General features: G+C 34.3%; 3 protein-coding genes across 5 annotated transcripts; 1 reads left to right on the top strand and 2 right to left on the bottom strand.

The window, feature by feature from the left end:
* Positions 1–1307: 1307 nt before the first annotated feature.
* LOC113760224 (putative UDP-glucuronate:xylan alpha-glucuronosyltransferase 4) lies at positions 1308–4794 on the bottom strand. Its single transcript, XM_027302786.1, has 2 exons — positions 4143–4794; positions 1308–2227 (listed from the first exon to the last, which is right to left on the bottom strand). Exons 1-2 carry the CDS (start codon positions 4792–4794, stop codon positions 1308–1310), a joined length of 1572 nt encoding a protein of 523 aa, XP_027158587.1.
* Positions 4795–14114: 9320 nt separating this feature from the next.
* LOC113760223 (putative UDP-glucuronate:xylan alpha-glucuronosyltransferase 4) lies at positions 14115–16320 on the bottom strand. Its single transcript, XM_027302785.1, has 2 exons — positions 15594–16320; positions 14115–15022 (listed from the first exon to the last, which is right to left on the bottom strand). Exons 1-2 carry the CDS (start codon positions 16318–16320, stop codon positions 14115–14117), a joined length of 1635 nt encoding a protein of 544 aa, XP_027158586.1.
* A 5056-nt stretch (positions 16321–21376) lies between these two features.
* Positions 21377–24036, top strand: LOC113763032 (cyclin-P3-1). Of its 3 annotated transcripts, none has more exons than XM_027306714.1 (4): positions 21377–21424; positions 21663–21767; positions 23086–23499; positions 23609–24036. In XM_027306714.1, the coding sequence occupies exons 3-4, from the start codon at positions 23096–23098 to the stop codon at positions 23883–23885; spliced, it is 681 nt and encodes a 226-aa protein (XP_027162515.1). In that variant the 5' UTR covers positions 21377–21424; positions 21663–21767; positions 23086–23095; the 3' UTR covers positions 23886–24036. The 3 variants fall into 3 exon arrangements, with proteins under 3 accessions (XP_027162515.1, XP_027162516.1, XP_027162517.1); XM_027306715.1 differs by lacking the exon at positions 21377–21424 and adding an exon at positions 21530–21548; XM_027306716.1 differs by lacking the exons at positions 21377–21424; positions 21663–21767 and adding an exon at positions 22672–22725.
* The last annotated feature ends 126 nt before the right edge of the window (positions 24037–24162 follow it).

Here is a 24162-nt window from a genome sequence, read left to right as displayed (position 1 = left end):
GGTTCCATCACCAAATAACCAAGACAAAGAAGCTTAGTTAAGGAAATCTTCCCTATTTCCCTCTTATTTTATTGGCCACTATTTGTTTCTAAACTTTAGGAGTTTTTTTCCCTAGTTATTGTATTCTTCTTCATAACAATAAACTTTCAAACCTTGTTCTAGTGGACGTGATTTCAACTAACCAAATCATGGAAAATATGTGTCTTCAACTAACCAAATCATGGAAAATTTGTGTCTTTGTATCTTATTATTTTTTCTGCCACACTTTATTAATTTTTTAAAAATTTTTGTTAGTTGTCAAATAATTTTTGTCAGACTAAGTGGGCAGGTGGGATCCTAACAAAGGATGCAGAAGTTTCCCTCATTGTTGGCTCAAAAAATACATAGCGGAAGCATAAATAATTTGATACTACTTATTAGGAAATTTTTAAAACACACAATTTTGAGCAAACAAATAAATTTGAGGCACAAATAGACATATAAAAATAAGTGGTGAAAAGGAATGAATGGGAGACAAAATAAAATTTCTTTCATTACTCAAACTCCTCTACAAGTGGTGGTGCCAAAAAAAAAAAAAAAGGAGGTGTGTCAACATTTAAAACCAATCAAATTTCAACACACTTATAACTTGTATTTGATTCTCAATTTGCATCTTTGACTTTTATTCAATTCTTACATTGTGCCCTAAGTTTCAATATTGAAAACATTGCACTCTAAACTCTGAAACTCGTTACAGTTGTGTCCAATCTTTAGCACTACTGAGGAAAACTAATGGAGGTAAAAAGTGTACACAACGTGCAAGTATAATGGTTACTATCCTATTAAAGATTAAAAAAAAAAAAGAAATAGACAAGGAAAGCTTTCCATCCTTAACCAATAAATAAATTGGTCTTATAGAGTCTTTCGGTCAAAAAAAAAAAACTCAATTACTCGACAAAACATAATAGAGTGAACAATAAAAAATTATAAAATTCAGATTTCTATTGGAATATTTCGAGCATGAAATCAATCCAAGACTAATCTTGCAAGTAGATTTTTTTAGATGTGTCAAACCTCAAATTAATGATGTGAATAGTCCTTATCAGAAAAGATCGATTGTCTTAATACATTTAAGTTACACATAATTTTTACTATGTAAATATGCATATTAATAATTATTATCCTATCTTTACGTGAATACACTTTTGTTAATGTATTTAACTTTTTCAAATAATCACGGAAGATATTGATAGATAAATCGAATGCCATGTGGAAAATACATTGGTGACGGCTCAAAAAACAAATGCTACTGCTATAAATTACGAGAATCATGGAATATCATTCATTTTTCTTCTTGGATCCTTCACCTTGATCTTCCAATGCCCATCAGAATAATTGCCATCCTTTGCAATCCTCCTAAATATCACTGCCCTTTCTTCCATATCAGGAGTCAGCACACAATAAGGTTTCAACTTGTTTGGCATGGAATCAAACACTTGCCACCACTTAGCATGAGCAGAATCACTAGCAAACCTCTGATTATCCTCAATATCCCAGTTACAATCATAGTCTCTATAGCACATCCAAGGCTTCACCCCAAGGTAATGCATGGCATGGGTATTTTTCGGGTACAAATGGTCCGGACCACAGTCAATATTGCTGAAATCCTTGAGAAAATTAGCTTTATTAGGCCATCTATGCCACCATCTAAAAATCTCATTCAAGAATCCCTGATCACCTCCGTTGTACGAAACTATTGTGAATCTTTTCTCCATCATGGTTTCGAATGTGCACCTCGATGGCTCGATTAACATGACTCCAGAGTTGAATATATGCCTATTGTTCTCAGCAGCCGATAATTGAGGGTACAAGAAAAACTCGTCTAAGTTCTGGAAAACTAGCATGTCTGAGTCTATAAACATGACCTTATCATACTCGGTGAGCAGCCAGATTCGGAGCTTGCTGTAGTTGTACTCGTTATATGCATTTTTTTCAGCATTCGGGCTTTTGATTCTTTCGATCCTCTTGATTTTCCATCCGGCATGTCTTAGAGCTTTTAAAGATTCGGAGGAAATTGAGCTGTCTGCTAGCAGGATCATGTCTTTTTTGGTTTTGGAGTTGATGATGCTTTGGCCTAGAACTATTGCACCACAAAGGTAATCTTCTGAAGAATGGAGAACAGTCACATAAGCTTCTCGTGGCTGCTGGAGAATGCTATTTGATGCATTCTTGTTCCACCCTACTTGAGCTGCATTTGACATGGCAAAAAGATTTTTTTTTGATAAATAAAGTCTATAATTTATAAGACTACCATAACAAAAAAGGACTCACTTTTAATTAAAGTGATGGGTTCAGAAAATTAATCAGTTAAAACGACGGGAATTAAAAAAAGAAAAGATTAGATAGAGAAAGAGAGATAGTTCTGTTGTCATTAATTTTTGCTTAGAGGTAAAAGATCCATGCAACTTGTGGTGTATTATTTTATCAATTTGCAAGGCAAATTAATAAATAAGATTTCAAAATTATCGTACTATTTAGGGAAGAAATAAAAGAAAAAAGTCAACAATAAGATAGCACTACAAATCAGTTGACGAGTTATCAACCATGATAGGAGGGGAAGAATGGGTTGGATGGTACGAGAAGAAAAAGTGTAAGTGAGAGATCATGGGTTTGAGACCTCTCACTTACAATAATATATATATATATATGTATATATATATATATATATATCAACCATGATAGCTCAATTTAAGTTTCTAGCATTACATAACCTCTGTAAACGACCCAATAACAGAAAAGTTAGATGCAAGAAATTTTTAAAAATGTGTATACAGAAATGGTTTTGGTACTTCATGTAATGACCACTAATATCTACATTAATCTTTACCAAAAAACTTTTTGGTAAAAGTTTGCTACATGGAGTTAAAAATCACTCCCTATCTTCCAACTACTAGTATTAACTATTCAGTCATGCAATGCGCATAACCTCTCGATATGGTCAAGGTAAAATCAGAGATGCAAGAATTGAAACATGCACATACATTTATATTTTAGTAATTCATGTAATAAGTAAGCTATTTTGGACCACCTATATCGTCGCTATTTTGGACCACCTACTTATTCGTGTAATAAGTAATGCTATACTTTACCCCACAGGCCACACCCTTAGTGTAATTCTTCCCAATCCCCCCAACTACTCTCAGTGGTGAACTGGTGATAAAATATGCAATGTTTTTAAATTCGGACCGGAGAATGAATCGAAAAACCTTTCGGTTCACGGTTCGACCCCGGTTCAAAGATTTAATAATTTTTTATTGATTTTAATATTAAAAATTGTGAATAAAACTAAAATATTTATTTTAAAAAATAAATACTTAATAAAAATCGGTTGAACCTCCTGATTTTTACCGGTTTTGATCGGTTCAGTCGATTCTTGACCGGTTCAATTAATTCTTTGGATTTTTAATTGAATCGGATCAGAGGCATGGCCGATTCGCTGTTCAATCGATCGAACCGGCCGGTCCGATCCGATTTTCAAAACATTGAAAATATGCACGTTCGGACCAGGAAATATAGCTCTTTAGCAATAAGCTTATATGTGCCTTAAATAGCTTTCATGTCTTTGCTAAGACGGAAAGTGTAGTTAATTTCATCATAACCTCTAAGTAACCCATATTATAGAGTTTAATGGTTTTTGCATTTGTACAATACATATTTAGCACGTATGTGCTGGTCCAATAAGAAAATTACAAGCACGAATAAGTATAAGAATCAACAAGAAAGTAACCGTATTGGCAATTTAAAAAAATTGGCAAAATTCATGCAGGAACAATAAGATGAAAGGGAGAAGAAAGAATCAATCTCTTGTAGATGATAAATATTGTCACTTCTCAAAAACCTATGCAATAAAACATGTTTGTAAATGAGTGATTGGAAAATGTGATCAATTTCTCCAGACCGGTATGGTTAATAATCAAGAAATGTGACAACTTGATTCTTAGAGAAAGTTAAGTCATGTTACTTGAAACAGAAAATTGCTAAAATGGGGCTATAAATGTGAGTATAATGAGCAAGCTTGGTACAAAAATTAATGAGGAATTTCGTTTCAAGATACATGAAAAGAAACGCTCTATAACTCCTCAATGTGACCGGAAAAAACTAACCTGCCTCCTCAATTGGCCGCGCAAGCTGGCAAGTACCCACCGGCATTCGCACCTTTTGCTTCAATTTGCTCAAATCAGGCTTGTAAACCCAAATATCGTTGTCATGCCACAAGAGATCCTCACATCTGAATATTTCATCCATTGGACCACAAGAGCCAAGAAAAACGGCATATACGTTTCCAGAGAAATCAATAATGCTTTTGTTACTTTTCACTAGTAGATTAGCGACTACTAGATTGACTTGCAGCCTAAAAATATCTATAAATCCCATTTTTTTTGCGTCTCCTGGACATGGAACAGTGGCTACAACAACGTTCAAGTCTTGGAATTCTTCGAACTGTGGCATGGGAATTTCCGGGCACGTTTGTAGCTCAGGATATTCTTCATTAATCCACAGTGGAAATAAGTCTGACCATTTTATATTCTGTGCAACAGGCTGAAATTTCACCTCCTTTACATATAACCCTTCATGTAATTCATCGAAAATATTCGCTTTTCTACCGATGTTTACAGTACCAATCTTTAGCCCTTTGTACTTGTGATCTTCAGCTACAATTTCATGCCATTTTGGACGTGTGACTGATTCAAAGATATCTCTTTTTGTAGAGTACTGATCTGCATAATAACAATATGGTTTTGGCCAAAACCACATTGTTATGACTAGAATGCTGAGTAAGATAGAAATGAAAAATATAGGGAAAGGTTTTGGCTTCAAAGTTGGCTTGGAAACCATTTCCAGATTCCTACTAATCTTCTGTTGATCTCTGTGGATTGAGTTTCGAGAGTTCTCGTGCATCAGCACTACAAGAAAAATGATGGAAAATGATTTATTACTTCGCATAGAAAAGAATTTGGGACTGAAATCTCTCTCATTGATGGTGTGATCTTTATATATAGCAAGCCAGCCATGAGTTGTTACTACTGAAATTGTAGATTTGAGTTTAAAACGTGTGGGATAAAGGGATTTTAATTTGATCCAGACAACCTTTTTGGAGTTGGAAATAAGGGGATTAAATTAATCTAATTACCATAACAGAAAACTTTATGAACCACATGTCTATCGTGCATGAAAGATCTAGGTGTATTCAGGGTAGGATAATTTCTCCATTGATAAGGAACAAGAAAGGATAGTTTGGACAAGTTTATGTAATCAAATCCAAAAGAATATAATTTGGCCTGGTCTTTACTAAAGGTTATATACCATTAAGCATTCAATATTTGTAGTATCGAAGAAGTAAACCAGAAAAACAAAAACTGCAGCATCAACTCTACGAATTTTTGCCCTAAAGCCATCCCAAAATTGTACTTGAGAAATTTTTTGCTGTCCGAAATTCCAGTAGATCATATGACAGTCCAATTAAGTCTTTTAATACCACGCAGGTACGTGACACTGATCAAGAATTAGTCCCAAAAGAAAAAGCCTCTAGAGCTGCCCTTAAAGATAAAGCAAAATAGTAATCCAAATAATCATTTTCCATTCAGCTCTTGAACACTCGGCAAGACAAAAATTACCTTGGAACTGCCAACTCTTATGGTAGTTCGTTCTTGAATTTAGGATGCCACCATCCCTTTACATGACAACTTCTTGGAGCAGCAGGGTGATCACTTAGTTGTAAACAAAGATCAAAGGGCAGCAAAGTTGACAAGGAAAAAGATCAAAGTGTATGAGATATATTCATGCAAGATGATTGTTCATGATATTTATATGTCTGTCAATTGCCAGATTAAGTATGAATACATGACAGATCAATGAGCCAATTAAGTTCTAGTACCATTATGAATTTTTGGCCTAAAATGTTTAGATTTTTATCCCACTTGGTACGATCATACTGGAAAATTTTTCTCATTAGACAATTTGAGGCTACCTGCACCGTTATCATACCAAGGATGATAGCATGGATCCCAAATAAATAATGGTATTAATTGGGACGAGCAAAATCAGAGTTGTATTACTCTTTATTATTTCCTTGTCTTAGAACATTCTTGGATGGTTCCTCTATTGAGGCTTGAATAACCACCAAGTCACTGATCAGTATTAGATAAGATCAATCTTAGTTTGTTCATAAATTTTTTAATAAATTTCGAAACCTAATATCTTTTATGATTTTTGCGAACAAAAAGTACTTTATAACTATACTGTTTTATCCAACGATAATAGCATACAATTTAGGATGAGAGTTACTTTTAGGAAATTATGTTCAAACAGAAGTCAAGTGGCTAATTTTTTTTTTTTTTTTTGGAGGGTCAAGTTGGGTGGTAAAGTGAGAGGGATGAAAATAAAGAAAGTAGCTAATTTTTTTTTAAAATGCTTTTTGTTACTTCATTCTCTATGGATTGCCATTTTTCCTTAAAAAGTTTTTACATTTTTCATGAATATATTTTCAATCATACTTTTACTTCACATACATCAAATCACTTTAGTACATTTTTTTTACAAAAGATTTAGAAAGTAGCAATTTAAATGGGCTCTTAGTTTTCTTCTCTATCTCTTTTTATTTTTTATCCCATGTTTTGTCCTTTGAAATTTAAAAATATCTTCCATGAACTTTCTAAATTTTTCTCTTTTTTTTTCTCCACAATTTAGTCCTTATCTAATTGTATGTCTCCTAATATATGCTACCATGTATTCTATGAAAAAAAAAATTATGTAAATAGAGACATCATTTAGATAAAAATGGAAATAAATTAGAATCAATGAATGATCTAGCAAGAGCAGACTTAAATTGGTCATCTCTATTTTATTTTTGAAAAAAAAAATATTTACTTGAATATTCTAACGCAAGTATGACTTTAGATGTCTAATGGTACAAATGGAAATCCAACTCTTAAGAATTCGGTGAAAATTAAGATAAAACACGAAGTCTTCACAAATTCATCGAATTTTTAAAATGGTTTCAAGCATAGAAAATATCAAGTTCCATATGTAATTTAGTCATTTATCTTAAATTCAATAGGGAAATTTGCCAAATTGGTCCCTAACATTTGTCAAAAACACTTTTTTAGTCCATAACATATAAAATCAGCCAAAATGATCCTTAACATTTAAATTATGAGCCAATTTGGTCCTATTGCTCGTTTTTGCTCATTTCTCCGGCTAAAAATAACACGCCCCCCTCACGTGGTCATATTTTTAGGGGCAAAACCGGAAAACACATTTCATTACCGGTTGAAGGTAAAAGGATAGGGGACCACCAGCAAAATACACATTTCACCTTTGGCCCTAAAATTACAGTTTGAAGAAACCCTAATTGCATCCCCAAATTAACAAGCATAACTTGGAAATGTACTACCGATGATGACGACGGCAAACCTGTAAGGTGTGATTGAGAAAAGATTGAAGGTTTGGCCAGAAAATCATGAAGAAAATCTTTGAAAAGATGCAGAATGAATCGGGAAAATGGGACTTCACAAAGGGTTATGGTAAGTTTTTTTTTTTTACCAATGTGGTTAGCAATTGTTGACGAATCTTGCTTAGGACTGTATTTTATGTTAATTAATTGAAGATTGTTCGTTATTTTACTTAGTTTTGCTGTGGTCCCCAATTTTTATTTAGTTTTGTTGTGGTCCCTATTTTTATTATGAAAGGCTCCACTTTTCTGTCATGGTCCAAAGTAATTGTCGTTTTAATGGCTGACAGGGGCCAATGAGATGCATTTTTCTATTCGTATACACTTTGGAGGTGAACTTAGAGATACAGGAAATAGAGACTATGTAGGGGGTTTGGTTGACATAGTCGATGGCTGTAATCCAGAAAAATGGTCTCTGTGTAAGTTGGATGAAGTAGCTAATAAACTTGGATTTGAGCCTTATACAGTGGGTTACTACTACCTGATTCCTGGTAGGAATATGGCAGATGGATTAGTGTATATGTTGCAAGAGGATGATGCTGCTGAATTGGCTAAATTAGGGAGTATGTATGGGTTAGTTGATGTGTTCTTCATTCATCGAAGAACATATAATTTGCCTCATTTTGCTGTTGATGAAGAAGGAAGAAGGCATGATAGTAACAGAAATAATGAAGAATCTATACGTGTGGCCACACCAGAGAGTGTTCAAGAAGAATCTGTACATGTGGCCACACCAACACCAGCTACTGATGGTGGTTTTCAAGACTCTAACATGGATGGAGGAACTCCTTCACGTACTGGTAAGAGGATGAAACAGATTGCGAAGAAGAGAACTTCACCTGCAAAAAGATTGAAAATGCAGCAGAGGAGAAAGGATGTTGGCCATCAAGATGTTACTGCTCAGAGTGGTGTTAGTGGCATGAGTGGATCACACCAAAGTGCATCTCATGCTGCTGAACATGAGAGTGGAGGAACTATAAAAAGTCATGCTGTTGATGATGAAACTCCTGATGCTGCTGAATATGCGACTGCTGAGGCTGTAGAAACTGATGTAGGTGAACATGCAACTGATGGAGCTACAGAAATTGATGGTAATGAAAATGAAAGACATGGCAAAAGCAGACAAGGAAGAAGAGCACGAACTAAGTCAAGGAAGACATCAAATAGAAAGGCTGAAGGTAAAAAGTCATTCAAAAAAAATAAGGAGCAGATCATAGAGGATATTGTCTCAAGTGATCCTGAGAGTTTGTATGATAGCGAATATGCTATAAGTGATGAGGAAGAGCTAATGAAATCTATTAGTGAAATACCTCCAGATTGGGCTAATGTTGCTAAACAGTTCAAGACAGCAAAAAAAGGTAAAGAAAAGGTACAAGAAACTGCTGTTAATGAAGAAGATAATGAGTGCAGCATGGAGGAGTCAGATAATTCATCACATGATGGGCTGCACAGCAATGAGAGTTCTGAAGATGAAGGAGGGAGTAAGGATGTGAACAAAAAGAAGTTTAGAGTATTCAATCCTGCAACAGAGATGGATGACCCAAAGTTTGAACTTGGGTTGTTATTTAAGTGTAAGACTGACTTTATCAATGCTGCAAAATCACATGGAGTGAAGTATGGAAGAAAAATCAGGTTTAAGAAAAATGATTCAAACAGATGCAAAGCCATATGTAGAGGCAAGAGATGCATGTGGAACATATATTGCTCAGTTAGGAGTGATAAAGTGACATTCCAAATCAAAAGCATGCTGCTGACTCACACTTGTGGTAGGACAACCTATCATGGCCTGGCAAGTGTGACATATTTGGCCAACAAGTATTTGGAGGACATTAGGCTGAACCCAAATTTTAATGTAGGTGATTTTATGATAAAGATCCACAAGGACTTGGGAGTTAGTATCACACCTAATGTGGGGTATAAAGTAAGGGCAAAAGCTAAAGAGATGATACATGGTGATGTTATGTCCCAGTACAGCAAACTTTGGAGCTACTGTGAAGAACTTCAAAAGGCAAATCCTGACTCTAATGTGTTCATGACTACAACTGAGAATAATGAAGGTGATGATGAGTTTCAGAGATTCTATGTGTGTCTAGATGGTTGTAAAAGAGGGTTCTTGCAGGGTTGTAGATATGTTGTAGGTCTTGATGGATGTCACTTAAGAGGCAGTCACAAGGGAGTTCTTCTCACAGCCATTGGTATTGATCCAAATGATCAACTATTTCCGATAGTATATGCTGTAGTTGAGACTGAAAATAAGAACTCTTGGAAATGGTTTGTAGAAGAGCTAAAGAGTGACCTTGAAATTATTGATGAAAGCATTTGGACATTTATAACCGACAAGCAAAAGGTAATATATAACTAATTTTATCAGCCTTGTTGTTATGATAATACTTAGTGACAGTAATATAGGTTTGATTTTTTATTTCATTTATACAGGGGCTAGTTCAAGCTATTCAAGAGGTACTGCCAGGGGTTGAGCATCGCATGTGTGTACGGCACATGTATAATAATTTCAAAAAACAACATCCAGGCCTAGCTCTCAAGGAAAGGATATGGGTTGCAGCACGAGCTTCTTATAGGGACAGATTTGCTGGATTGATGGAGTCACTAAAAGAGGTTGATGAAGGTGCTTACAATTGGTTGGTAAGTCATACTTATCCAAAGGAGTGGACAAGATCACATTTTAGAACAAGTGTAAAATGTGATATTTTGTTAAATAATCTGTGTGAAAGTTTTAACTCCACAATCCTTGATGCTAGGCAGAAACCAATTCTTGACATGTTGGAGACCATTAGATTTTACTTAATGGTTAGGATAGAAAAAAAGAGGGAATGGATAAAGAAATACACTGGGGAGATATGTCCTAAAATTCTGAAAAAGTTGGAGAAAAATAAGCTTGCTGCAAATGACTGCATTCCTAGCCACTCCAAGGACTGGAAATTTGAAGTTAGGTGCATGTATGGTGATAGGTATACTGTGGACCTTATTAGTAAATGTTGTAGTTGTAGAAAGTGGGATCTTAATGGCATTCCTTGTGCACATGCCATTGCTGCAATTTGTGACACTGGAGAGGAACCCGAGAAGTTTGTACATAATTGCTACTCCAAAGAAGCTTACATGAGAGCATATGAACCCATGATAAGTCCAATGAATGCTGAGCACATGTGGAAAAATTCTGACATGCCGCCCGTGCTACCTCCTGAGAACATAAAACTTCCTGGTAGACCACGAAAGGCTAGACGAAGGGAGCCAGATGAACCAACATCAGGTAAAAAGCAAAATAAGCAGCAGCAAAAGCTGTCTAGAACTGGGCAAATGGTGTATAAGTGTCGAAAATGTAACAAGACTGGCCACAATAGTAGGAAGTGTCCAAGCCAGACACAAAATGCCTCTGTTGAGACTGATTCACATGGATTTGTTACACCTACACCTCCAGTTCCTAAGTCAAATACTCAGATGTCTGAGGATCTCATGGCAGATGCACCATTGGGAAGTCAACAATCTACATCAAACCATTCTACTGCTGCAAATACTCCAGTGAGTATCATACTCATCTTTTGCTTGTCAAATACTCATATTTTACCTTTATGTTAACTAACTAGCCTTCGTTAAAATTGTCAAGATGGAGAATATTGGGAAGTACAAGTGTTCTATCTGCCACAAATATGGTCACACCAAAGGCAGGTGCACTTCCACTGTTGCAGAGCTTTCTCGAGAGCAGGCACATGAATCTTCAAAGATCAGTGAAAAGCAAAAGAAAAACTGAAGTACTGGTGGCTTGTTTAAGCATCTTTTGGTGGCTTTAGTTACAACTTTTATGTTGTATTTTGCTTTTGGGATATTATAGTTCCTGTATTACGACTTGAGCTAAGACTTTAGCACTGCTGTAAAGAGCATCTTGGCTGTTAGTTTTTGGCACTTCTGTAAAAAGCATATTGGCTTCTTATCTTTTGTGGAACTGAGTTGGGCCAAGTTTCTTTTCCCTCTATTAAGTATTTTGGACGGGTATAATTCTGTTCTTGGCTAGTCTAAAGCAAGTAAATAATTTCTGTGTGCATAATTTCTGTATTGCTGCCAAAATGGGGTCCTTAAGAAGTTGATAGTACATTTTTCTTTGTTGTTAGGACTGGACCAGCAGCAGAAACGATCAATAACCATGTAGCTCTTTAAGATTTGACCAGATGTAACAATTTTATTTAGATCATATTGATACTTTTAACTTGGTTTAGTAAACATACATTTGGTTGTAAAGTTTCCATTAACAAATCTTGTAGGTTTTGAATTTTCAGTTTCTGGAATTTTATATTTGTTCCTGTGAAATTGTTAGTCATGAGCAACAAATTACTAAAGAAATCTCTAAACAGAGTTATACACAGAATTACATTTGCAATGCACAGTAGAAAATGGAGCAAAAGGCACCTTAATTATCTAAGGGATTGATTCTCAGTCTTGACCACAAATTTCCAGTTTTTTTACATCCATTCTTATCAATTATTGATGTTTAAATTTGAGTGTATCTGCAGCTTATTGTCTTCAAATTCAATGTTAAGAGACATGGCCATTCATCATCTTCACTTTTACATTAGCAAATTTCCCTTTCCGACAATCAATTGACCAAAAAGCAGCTTTGCATTCATAATTGTTAATGGTACAAACATGAGCCTTTCCTATTACACAATAATTACCAAAAGTGCTGCTATTACTATTACACAACCATTAACAAAAGTGCAGCAGGTACAACAAAGCCTCCTCATATTTTGGATGCTGCTACATGCTCTCGGATTCACATCCTCCGATAAAGCCAGACAGAATTAAACAACATGTTAGACCCACCAATAACTATCTTCCAATTTTTGTTTAATTCCAGCTTATTAACAACAGCAAAGTGCACATCCAAGAGGCAATCAAAGCAGCCCAAAGCAATTTCTCTCTTCGGATTCTCTGTTCTTGATCAGCTTGTAGCCGGTTGATTGATCTTAATAGACCAGGTATTATTGACACAGATCTACTACACATTGGCGGGTCATACCACTTGAAGTAGCCACAAGCACGAGTTACCTAAAATGCACGAAGAACATCAGATATCAAGACCAAATTTTAACCCCACATCCCAAACCCAAACTGACCTGAAATTTCAAGAAAACTTACTCCATAATTTGGACAACCATAGAATCTTCTCCCCGGATTTGCAGGTTTCCAAGAAGTCACAATGATGGGTTCCTTTCCACAAAGACATCGCACGTTTGGATCCATTTTACTCTTCAAAGGTCAGCTTCTTCTTCCCAATTTCTTGCTACTGTATTTTCCCTCTTCAATTTCAATGGGTTAGTGAGGTGATTAGATGAAAGAAAGATGGCTTCTTTCAACCGGTAATGAAATGTGTTTTCCGGTTTTGCCCCTAAAAATATGACCACGTGAGGGGGGCGTGTTATTTTTAGCCGGAGAAATGAGCAAAAACGAGCAATAGGACCAAATTGGCTCATAATTTAAATGTTAAGGATCATTTTGGCTGATTTTATATGTTATGGACTAAAAAAGTGTTTTTGACAAATGTTAGGGACCAATTTGGCAAATTTCCCAATTCAATATTACAATTTTTTAAGGACATTGAAGGCAGCAGTGGACAGTAATAATTTTGGCCCAATAGTGGAAACTCTCACTTATTAGACTGCTTGTTTTTATTTGGTTAGATAGATTGCACATGAACCTATGAAATAGCCCAACAACATCATCCTGATCTGGACAGCATAAATGGATTAGGCCCAGTAAACCGCACAATTGGCTACTATCAAGTCCAAGTACAAGTAGTCCACGTCAAGAGATGGGCTGGGTTAAAGATCCAACACACTTTAGTGCACACGTGACCGCAAGTAGATGAATTGCAATTAGTTTATTTAAAAATTAAATATAAATATATGCGCATTTACTACTTATTTGACAAATTAAACCACTTTGTATGCTCATACCATAACAAAGAATCATTATTTTCAAAAAAAAAAAAAGAAAAAGAAAAAGAAGAAGAAGAATCATTTACATTGTATTAAAACTAATTAGACTTCTGCAAACAAATTTAATTTAAAAAATTAAGACTCATTGTGTCTTTACCTATAAATATAGTGAAAGATACGGATGATGGCCTGAAAATTGAACATCATGAACATGTTTCTATGGTTCAAAAAAGGAAATTTTCACAGCACATTGTGGGATGACGAAATTGCCTCCTAATGGTCTACCATCACTAGTTAAGTCCCTATTTGATAACCCAATTCAACACTTAACTTAATAGATTCAAATATTTACATGTTCAGACACGTTTGATAATAAAAAATTGAACATTTGAATTAATTAAGTGGCACTAAATTTTCGAGATAAAATTTGTTCTAAAAAATAAGTGATAAACTATTCACTTATCATTGAGTGTTATATACACCAAAATGTATTAGATTTAATACTTAATAATTTAATAACTTAATAGATTCAGACTTTATATTTTAGATTTCAAATTTTAATTTTCAGACTTCAGTGTTATCAACCGCAGCCTAAGTCTGAAATGGAATACCATGCAGAACAAGAGACATGAAATCCCAAATTGGCCAAATCTTACAAATTATACATGTACAGATATTTAGGCGTGCATTCTTGGATCTTTCACCCTAATTTCCCAGTGTCTATCAGGCAAACTTGCATTCTTAGCTTTACCTCTCCACTTTTTGATTCTTGCATCCATTCTTGGACTAAGCTCACAATATGGTCTGAGCTTCTTAGGCATTGCATCATAAACTTGCCACCATTTCTCATGAGCCAAGTCACTAGCAAACTTATGAAACCCTACCATGTCCCAATTACAATCATAGTCTTTGTAGCACATCCATGGCTTCACTCCTAGATAATGAATGGTATACAAATTCATGGGAATCTTAGGTCTGATCAAATCATAGGAATCCCCGAAAAACTTGAGAAAATTAACCCTTCCAGGCCATCGATGCCACCATGTAAATACTTCATTAAGGAACCCTTGATCGCCACCATTATATGAAGCCATTGTGAATCTTTTGCCCATTACTGCTTGAAATGCACATTTTGATGGCTCCACTAACATTAGGCCAGAGTTGAAAATGTGCCCATTGTTCCCAACAGCTGATAGTTGTGGATAAACAAAGAATTCATCTAAGCTCCTAAGAACTATGAAATCCGAGTCTATAAAAATGATCTTATCATATTCAATAAGACGCCATATTCTGAGCTTGCTGTAATTCCACTCGTTATAGGCACCTTTCGCGGCATGAGGGCTTCGAATTCTTTTTATTCGCTTGATTTTCCATCCAGCAGCCTCGAGTCCTTGCAGGGATTTTTTTGAGATGGAATCATCAGCTAGTAATACAAGGTCTTTGGATGAGTTGGATTGGATGATGCTTTGAGCTAAAGCTATTGCACCACAAACATAGGCTTCTGAAGAGTGGAGAATAGTTACATAGGCTTCTCTTGGCTGGTACAATGCATCGTTAAGTGCATATCTTCGCCACCCTTCTTGACCTACAGATATTCTTTTTCATGTAAATAATTTTTATTGTATAGCCTATTGAACTTTAATCTTCTTTTTTTTAACGTAAATATAGCAAACGAACATTTCAATCGAGATAATAGAATTTTCTCTATCATGTAGTAGACAGAAAACACAAATAGATGACATAATAGCAATTGTCGCCTGAATTGATGAATGTAGAAACCATTTCTCAATCAGAACTAAATATGTTTATATTTTTGGTAAGAAAAGATTTAAATAGTTGATAAGACGTTTCATCAGTTAACAAGAGGTCACAAGTTCGAGCAACAGGGTAAATGGAGTCACTATTGATGCTAAGAAAGAAAAAAATATTTCATAGAATCAACAATCATGCATGCATTTTTATAAACATCCGTAGATAATGTGAGCACCATATTCTCAAAGGATAGCACAAAATAACTCGGGAAAATGAAAGAAATTAGCATTAAATGGATTTATTTGATATTTCCACCTGTTTCACCCTATGCATTCCATGAAACAATTTTGGTCATTTAGATCAAAACTCAATACAAAATTCCTACACTAAGCAAAGAAACTTACCTGATTCTGCGAATGGATGAGCAAGCTGACACGTTCCAACCGGCATGAGCACCTTCTGTTTGAGCCTTCTCAAGTCCGGCATATAAATCGACCAAGCCCCGTCATCCCAAAACAAGTCATCACATCGAAAAATTTCCCACATTGGACTACAAGATCCTAAGAACACAACGAACTTCATTTTATCCTCATGGTACTCAAAGCTACTTCTTACCAATAAATTAGCAACCACTAAATTCACTTGCAACCTAAATACATCCCTAATCCCCATGCCCTTTTCCCATCCTATAGGGCATGGAATACTAGCCACAATTACATCAAACTCCCCATAATCATTGTACCGTGGCATAGGAATTTCCGGGCATTTCTGTTCTTCAGGATTATCCTCATCTATCCACTCAGGAAATAAGTGACCCCATTGAATATGATCAGCAGCCCGATCAAAATTTACCTTCACAATCTCAGCTTCTCCTTGCATAAATGATGATCCAATGTCTTCACTTGTCTCATTGTTTACGTTAACTAAACCAACTCTTATCCTTTTTTGTGCTAGCTCTTGGGCTATCATTCGATACCATTCGGGATATCTAACAGAAATAGAGTTGATGTTTTTTCTTGGAACTTCAATCTTCCAGCGAAAACTACGGAAAATGATGAGCATGAGAGTTAGAGAAAGAAAGGTGAGGGAAAGAGTTGTGAAGGGTTTTCTCTTTGAGGGCTTAGAACCCATTTTTCGCCAGCTTGTCACGTTTGATTTGTTGTGTCCAACTATAAGGAAGATAGATGTATTGTATATATTGATTTAGGAGCAAAGAAGACATTGCATGACTGCACGTTCTATTGATTTGTAGTTGTACATTTGTTTGAAAGATTCACACGTCTCTAATGCTTGTGGTTCCATTGTTTGTTTATTGATCAGTCAGAAGATAATGCATTCTCTTCAACTAGTTAATGATTGGGTTGGTATGCATAAATAATGCAAGGTTGTATATTTTGAGTGGAAGGATGGTTACTAATCTCTACTTCATGAACAAGACGTAATCTTGCTTGCTGGTGTGGTACAACACAAGAAGTCTTCACGTCTTAATTCAACTTCTTCGACATGGAAAAATGAAAATTTTATTGCACAGCTTAGAACAAGCACCTTTACACAATTGAAAATGAATTGCTGTGGGTGCAAAATTCTGCGGTTGCAATAGAGCTGTTCATTTTGTTTTGTTTTTAATTATCTATTTCAAAATAAGTAAAAGGTGAAAATGGTCACTAAATTATTTAAAATGACATGGTTTGGTCACTGATTTTTTTATTTTTTGGTCAAAAAGGTCATCGAACTCTTTTAAACAAGCCTTTTGGGTCATTCTATGCTAAATCAATCATAAATGACTAGTAATTTAGGACATTTTTGTCCTTGAAAATCTATAATAACAAGTTAAATGCGCTTCTTTCCAATTTATTTAGTCGATAAATTGGACAATATGATCCAAAAAAACCCATTTTAAGGAGTTGAGCTTTTGGCAAAAAAAAAAAAAAAAAAACTGGACGATATAACCCAAAAAGTCCATTTTAAGGAATTGATCTTTTGGCCCCAAAAAAAAAAAAAAAGTGACTAGACCGTGCCATTTTTTATAGTTTAGTGATCATTTTGGCCATTTACTCTGTAAAGATTGTTTCCTTTTTAATTTCGTGCACATTCTTTTATCGGTCTATTTAATGGGTACCTATAAGGCACTTGTTAAAATATATTTCAGATATTATATTTTTGAACATATAAGATTAATTAGGAAAAATATATAAATATAATGGAAAGTAGGTAAGATTAGATAGGGAAGATATAGAAATGCAAGGAAGGATAATAATTGTTAGTATGTGTGTGTGTATATATATATAATAAGTTAGATGAATATTAGGTGTGTTATCGATAATAATTGTTAGTATGTGTGTGTATATATGTAATAAGTTAGATGAATATTAGGTGTGTTAACGAGTGCCCTGAAGACACCCCTCAGAAAAACCATTCTTTTATTTCTTCTAAAAGATTCAAAAGTTAGATGACCAATATCTAGATACCAATTAACTGGAACGCGGCTGGATAACATTGCATAACATTTGATTCTTGACTTTTGTTTCTTGGGTTAGGTCTTGATACTGATTAGGGATACAATGATTTTAGGCAAATTCTTTGAAATATTTCTTTACGGATTTTGAAGAGGCAGCAGCCATTGATGTTAGATGCTACTCGTGGATTTGGCCTTAGCAGTGAGAACGGTTCACATAGAAACAGGAGTTAAGTTAAAAAAATGGGGAAAAGCAAAAGGTGAAGGAAAATAAATTAGACAGAAAACTATAACACTATTGAACTATCAATGTCTTCTGTTTTACTGCTTTAAAGGTGTTTTTGGGTTAATTAATTTTGCCAAGCTTTAAGTTAAGTCGTTATATTGTTAAATATGAAGTCATCATAAATCACAAATGAGTGGTTGATCTGGTGCCATATGTAAATTTCAATATGCTATTGCAAGTTTCACTAAAAACAAAATTGTGATACTAAATTTAGTACAACTAATGGTAAGTTTCTGTTGTATAAATCAAGTAAGTTTCATAATCTATAAAATTTACTCTTTAAATAACAAATTTTACTATTTTTTAGCAAAAATTACCACTTTTTTGTACCAAAATTTATCTTTTCTTGTACAAAACTTACTATTTTTTGAAGCAAAACTTATTATTTAATTAACAAATTAAAGATAGAAGGATTCAAATGAGCGTATACACCAATAATAGGCTGCATATTCAAAAAAGAGGAAGGAAAAAAAGGAAAGAAAGATCACTTTATGACCAAAAAATGGACTGTTTTAATTTTAATATTCTAAATAAGTTGAATTTGCTCACCTATTGTCAGTCGATGTCCGATCACAATTTGAATAAAATAATTTAATTCGTAATGTGTTATATGGTAGAGTAATTATAAACTTATTTATATAACCAACAAAAGATATTCATGTCCCATATATCAAAAATCATAACATAAAAATAAAATAGAACTAACTCATTTAAAATAATAAATAAATGCATTTGAATAGTTCTTTTCGTTTTATACTTTCTAAATATACTTAACTTTGCATTTTAAAAATAAAAGCATCAATTTTAGTTATTTTTAAGTAAATTTGAATTGAATAGTGTCAATTTTTCAAATGATAGTTTATAATTGAATCCATACTCAACTTCAAAATTAAAGAGGCATATTTTGAAGCAAAAGAGAAAAATCTCATAACCTGCAATTTGGTTTACATTTTAAAAGAAGTACTTAACTTTATCTCTCATAATATAAAAATACAAAAAACTGAAAAATTGATCACAATGATTGCATGTATAGGCATCTAGAAATGTAATTAAAAATCTGATAATATCTTATAATACCCTTAACAATCACAAAAACTAAAAGAATATTTCGAATATAAAATAACATGATAGTATTACATATTTACATATAATTAAAAGAACAAGAATATACAAAATAATTAATAAAACTCTAAGTTATTTTTAGTTATTGTGTTGTAGGCTTTTCTTCAAGCCTATTATGGTCAAATTTGGGTGGATATACACAAATTAAGTAGATCTAGTTTAGGATCAAATATTTTATACCTTTCCTTAAACTATATTACTATTTTTTATTTTTGGTATGACTAGTGGTGTTTTCACTTTTTTTCACCAAAAATAAAGATTTTAAATAAGAATTTTCATGTTGAAGGGCCAGTAGAATTTTATTTTTGACTTAGTGATTTCAAAATTTAGGCTTTATTAATGGTACCATGATTTATTCGATTTGGTTAACGGGTACTTGTTAAGAGCGGTTTCAAGTGTTAGTTTTTTTTAAGTATAATTAATTTAAAAAAGTGTCTAAATACATGCAGATGATTTATAAAACTCTTGATTTATTTTTTTTAATCCACAACCAATGAATATTATTTCTTTTTTTGTTTTCTATATAATTTGACCTTTAGTTAGGATTTTAAAATTGAACTATGAATTATTATTATTATTATTTCCTTTATTACTTTTAGTAAGAATGATAATGTTTTCTTTTTATTTATCCATCAGAATCTGACTTGACAAATGAATCATTAAAGAAGTAAAAAAACTAAATTCAAACTATAAATGGTTTCTTTAATTTAGTTCACTAATCATTAAGTATTTATAATTTCCTTGATTTGGTCTTCTATATATTGAATTGTACATAGTTATTTAAAGTAAATTTAACCAATTCTAAAGATGTTTTCTTAGTTTTTGTTATAGTAATTAAATGGCCAAACTTATTTTTGTTAAGATTAATAAAAGACTAAAAAAAAAAGTAACGAATCTCAAACATGATCATATTCTACTTTGGTAAGGTTGAGAAAAATTGAAATTCATATTGCAAAATCATAGACACTCATATGCCACGTTTGGAAGATTCTGCTTTTAGGAACTAAACTAATAAAAGAACATATTTAGAATGGATCTAAACAAAAGGTAGTAATGATAGTATTAACGGCAATCCTCAATTAATTCATCTAATAGTAAAATAGTGGGAGAGTTTGAAATTTTGAATTTGAGATAGTGATAAGATTAGTCATAACTCGATATTTCAAAGTTTTTAATTGGACTTCATGTATTAAAATAATTTTTAAAAAAAAGAAAAAGAAATGGAGGGTTTAAAAGCTATTCAAGGGGTCTACACTAAAAACTCCCTTTGCTATACACATACAAACACACATATATGTATATGTATGCATATATATATACACACACACATGTGTGTGTATGTACATAGACAACACACATATATATGTGTGTGTATACATATATATATATATATATACACGCACACGCACACGCACACGCACACGTGTGTGTGTATGTATATTTATATAATATACGTAACTTTAATTCATATAGAGAAACTTTTGGGCAGATGATGATTGAGACAACTAATACAAAATCTTTTTTAAGTCTACAATTCTACTGCCTTCTACCCGTGAGATGATATGATATCTTTTCCAGATTCCATCGCATGGATAATATGACTGTGTCATTCTCTCTTCTGCTTTTTCTTTGTCTACATTGGCTTCATTTTCATTTTAAATTGATGGAAACTTTCTTCCAGTCAGGGGGAAACTATGGAGGCCTAAAATTTTATTTCAGGAAAGGCATCCTACTCATTTAAAATGTCAATACAAAGGTTACAAGTCCGAGCTACTGAACCCTTGTTATCCACAAATCTAATGATCCAACCCTTTTTTCATAACTTTGCTGAAAATCGTTCAGCAGCAATTGATTGATGGTAAAAGACAACTTTTAGTCGTGCCCTCCCTCTAAGCACAAGTTAAGCATCTCAGTGACTCGTCTAATCACCAGGAATTTATGTATATTCTCCCAGCTGAAAGGTAAAGAAATGGTATAGCTCCCCCATGACAAAGGCATTTACACTTTTTGTTCCTTGGGGCCGGAGAGAAAGGGAGAGAGAGAGAGAGGGAAGCGTCAAGCATCAAGAATATCCGTAGATATAGACCGACATTCCCCTCAGGTAGCAAACTAGAATATTTCTCAATTCACAGCAAAAGTTAAGGGGCATACAAATAATAAAGTTAATGGCCAACAATTTGGATATCAAATCGACCAATACAGTAACATCTTTAACCTTTTCAAGCCCGACCTTATCATTCTGTTTGACTAATGGTCATGGCTATGTTTCAATAAATCTGATTGCATATTTTAAATTCCTACCCCTTTTAAGAATAGCACTAAAGGCTCATTTAGCTAAAGTGGCTCTAATTGTTTTTGAAAGAACACAAGCGGTAAGCGTTAGAAGTCGTTTCTTAGTTCATGATGGCCCCTAGATTTTAGGCTAGGGTGGGGGGTAGCTACTAGCTAGTTGGCGCCTTATATCTGCAAACTTTTTGGTGATTCTATGAGAATAATGTATTTGTACTATTCTTTTGCTCTCTTTGCATAAGAAAAAAGCTGTGAGGTGTTTGAAGTAAGAAACAGGAGAGAATGATCACCTGAACTTCTCTTCTTTACTCTCTTTTGCAGGTCTTTAGTTACATTCCAATCGTTTCTTAAGCTTTAGCAAGGAGAAGATCGTCTGCTTCAAAAAAAAAAAAAAAAAAATCAAGTAGAAGATCGTCATACTTCTTGGTATAGCTGTTTAAGCCTTTCTCTGATTTATATACTATGCTTCTGCTTCTGTTTCTCATACTTTGTTCTGTTCTTGAACCAGTGAAGCTAGATCATCTGAACTTGCAAGATTGATTCCTGTAGATATGTAGTGAGTCTTTAAGAAGCCTACTTGTAATTATGAATATTCATGGCTGTTGCCAGGAGCCTGTTAATCCTGCTTGTCTAATAATGGCTGTTGATTATCTGTCCATGTTAATTCGAACTGTTCCGCCAATTGCTTAAGCAAGATTACCATTATATGTTAGTATGAGTGTAAATTAGGCTACATTGAGTCGAACACCACCGTAGTGGTGAAGCTTGGATTGTATTCGATGACAGGCTTGAAATTTTGTGTTTCCTTTGTCGATATAGTCCCAGAGCTTTGGATTGAACATGATGTTTTTTTTTAAAAAAAAAAGGTTCTTTTTGAAGTATCCTTATTCTTTTGTTTAGAGTAGCGGGTAGTTCAAGTTAAAGTATCTTCCTCACTTTGAAGGATGTTTCCTGAATCTCTGTAAGAATTTTCTCTTTCTTAGTTGTTCTGAGCTTTGATTATGACTAGTGACTTTGCTTCTGCTGAAACTTTATGGTGTTACAGATTGACCCTGTTCATACTTCCTTTTTTTCCCTATAAAAATCCCAATGTATTACTAATTTGTTCTGCCTATATTGTTACAAAGAGAGGTTATATACTTATATATATACACAAGAAATCATGAGATACAAGACCACTTCTACATGTGCCTCTGTAACCTGTTGCCGAATTAATCATTGAAAAACAGGAATCAGAGATTACTCTGAAATGCATATGCTGACAAATCCTAGTAGTAGGCACATTTCCTGACAAAAAGGACTATTTTTGGTAGGAAATCTTACTGCTGGTGACAGTGATATTACTCCTGGCCTGCTACTTTGCAGTAACTTTGCTGAACCAAAGGTACAACCATGATTTTCCATGATTCCATTAGCGTCCAGCTTCAAACTGTTGCCATGGCATCATCATGGCAATTTTCTCTTTCTAGACTCTGATATCCGAGCAATGTACAAGGAATCTGAAGCCTGAATTTGTCAAAGCTTTTGACTAACTAAAGGCATGCATGGAAAGTGCTGCAAGTAATAATGAATATTCCTTGTCAAAATTCACGCGCTGGCATAACATGATTTGACCTGATATCAGACGTGAAAATGCACAACGGAATTGACTCTTGTCTCCCTGCTTTTTTTGAAAATCTTGTTCCTGCTTGATTAAGTTTCAAAATAAAATCAGGGTTCTGATGCCCGGCTGATACAATTGCAGCATTGGCTAGATGGGAGCACAGGCACACAACGGCAGATCTTTTGATCCAAAAGTCTGCTCAAGTGTAGGAGGAGGGGAGGAATATGACAACGGAACTTTAGAGCCTCCAAGAATTCTGGCAATTCTTGCTTCAACACTTGAAAAATCCATCCTCAAGAATGAAAAGCTACTGAAAGCAACAAATGTGAAAGATGTCATTACAATTTTCCATGGTTTAAGAGCACCTGAATTGAGCATTAGGCAGTATATTGAGCGCATATTCAGGTATGCCAACTGCAGCCCCTCTTGCTTTGTTGTTGCATACATCTATATGGAGAGATTCCTCCATCAGACAAATGGTTACTTGACATCCCTCAATGCTCACCGGCTTCTGATCACCTGCTTCATGCTGGCTGCCAAATTCGTCGAGGACGAGTAAGTACGCATTTACAATATTCAATCCCAATATCTCACCACTATTTTAAACATTTTCCATTCAAATAGAAGGTTTCAATGATTGTGTCATATCAAATGACTGTTGCAGGTGTTACAACAATGCATATTATGCAAAAGTAGGAGGAATAAGCACAACAGAAATGAACAGGTTGGAGATGAAGTTGTTGGTTGCCATAGATTTCAGGCTGCACGTGAGTGTCGAGACATTTGATGATTACTCCTTTCGACTAGAGGATGAGGCTTCAAGGGGGCAATACAGAATCGAAAGGCCTTTTCGACTGTGTGGACTGGGAAAAGGTTCTAACAACAAAGATGGCTCTGGCCTTTCCCCCAAAGTACCAGGATACACTTGCAGAGCCACCTAAATATTCTCAAAGCAGCAGGATACACTTGCAGAGAAACTGAAGGTTATGACTTCAAACTCCTTTTAAACATATTGAGAAAATGGAGATGTTCAATGTAATTGAGAAAATCATGGTTAAAATGTAAGCTCTAGTTGGCCTGCTTCCAATTGAACTTCTGAAGCAGAAAATATGTTTCAGGGCCTTTTGCACTAACCACAGACTACTGAACAACTTGTTTCCTTTTCTTTCCTTTATTTTTTTTTAACTCCCTTTTCCTAGAAAATTCAAATTGTTACGA

The sequence above is a fragment of the Coffea eugenioides genome, chromosome 2, assembly GCF_003713205.1.
Source record: "Coffea eugenioides isolate CCC68of chromosome 2, Ceug_1.0, whole genome shotgun sequence".
Lineage (NCBI taxonomy): Eukaryota > Viridiplantae > Streptophyta > Magnoliopsida > Gentianales > Rubiaceae > Coffea > Coffea eugenioides.
This window is presented reverse-complemented; position numbering and strand designations above follow the sequence as displayed.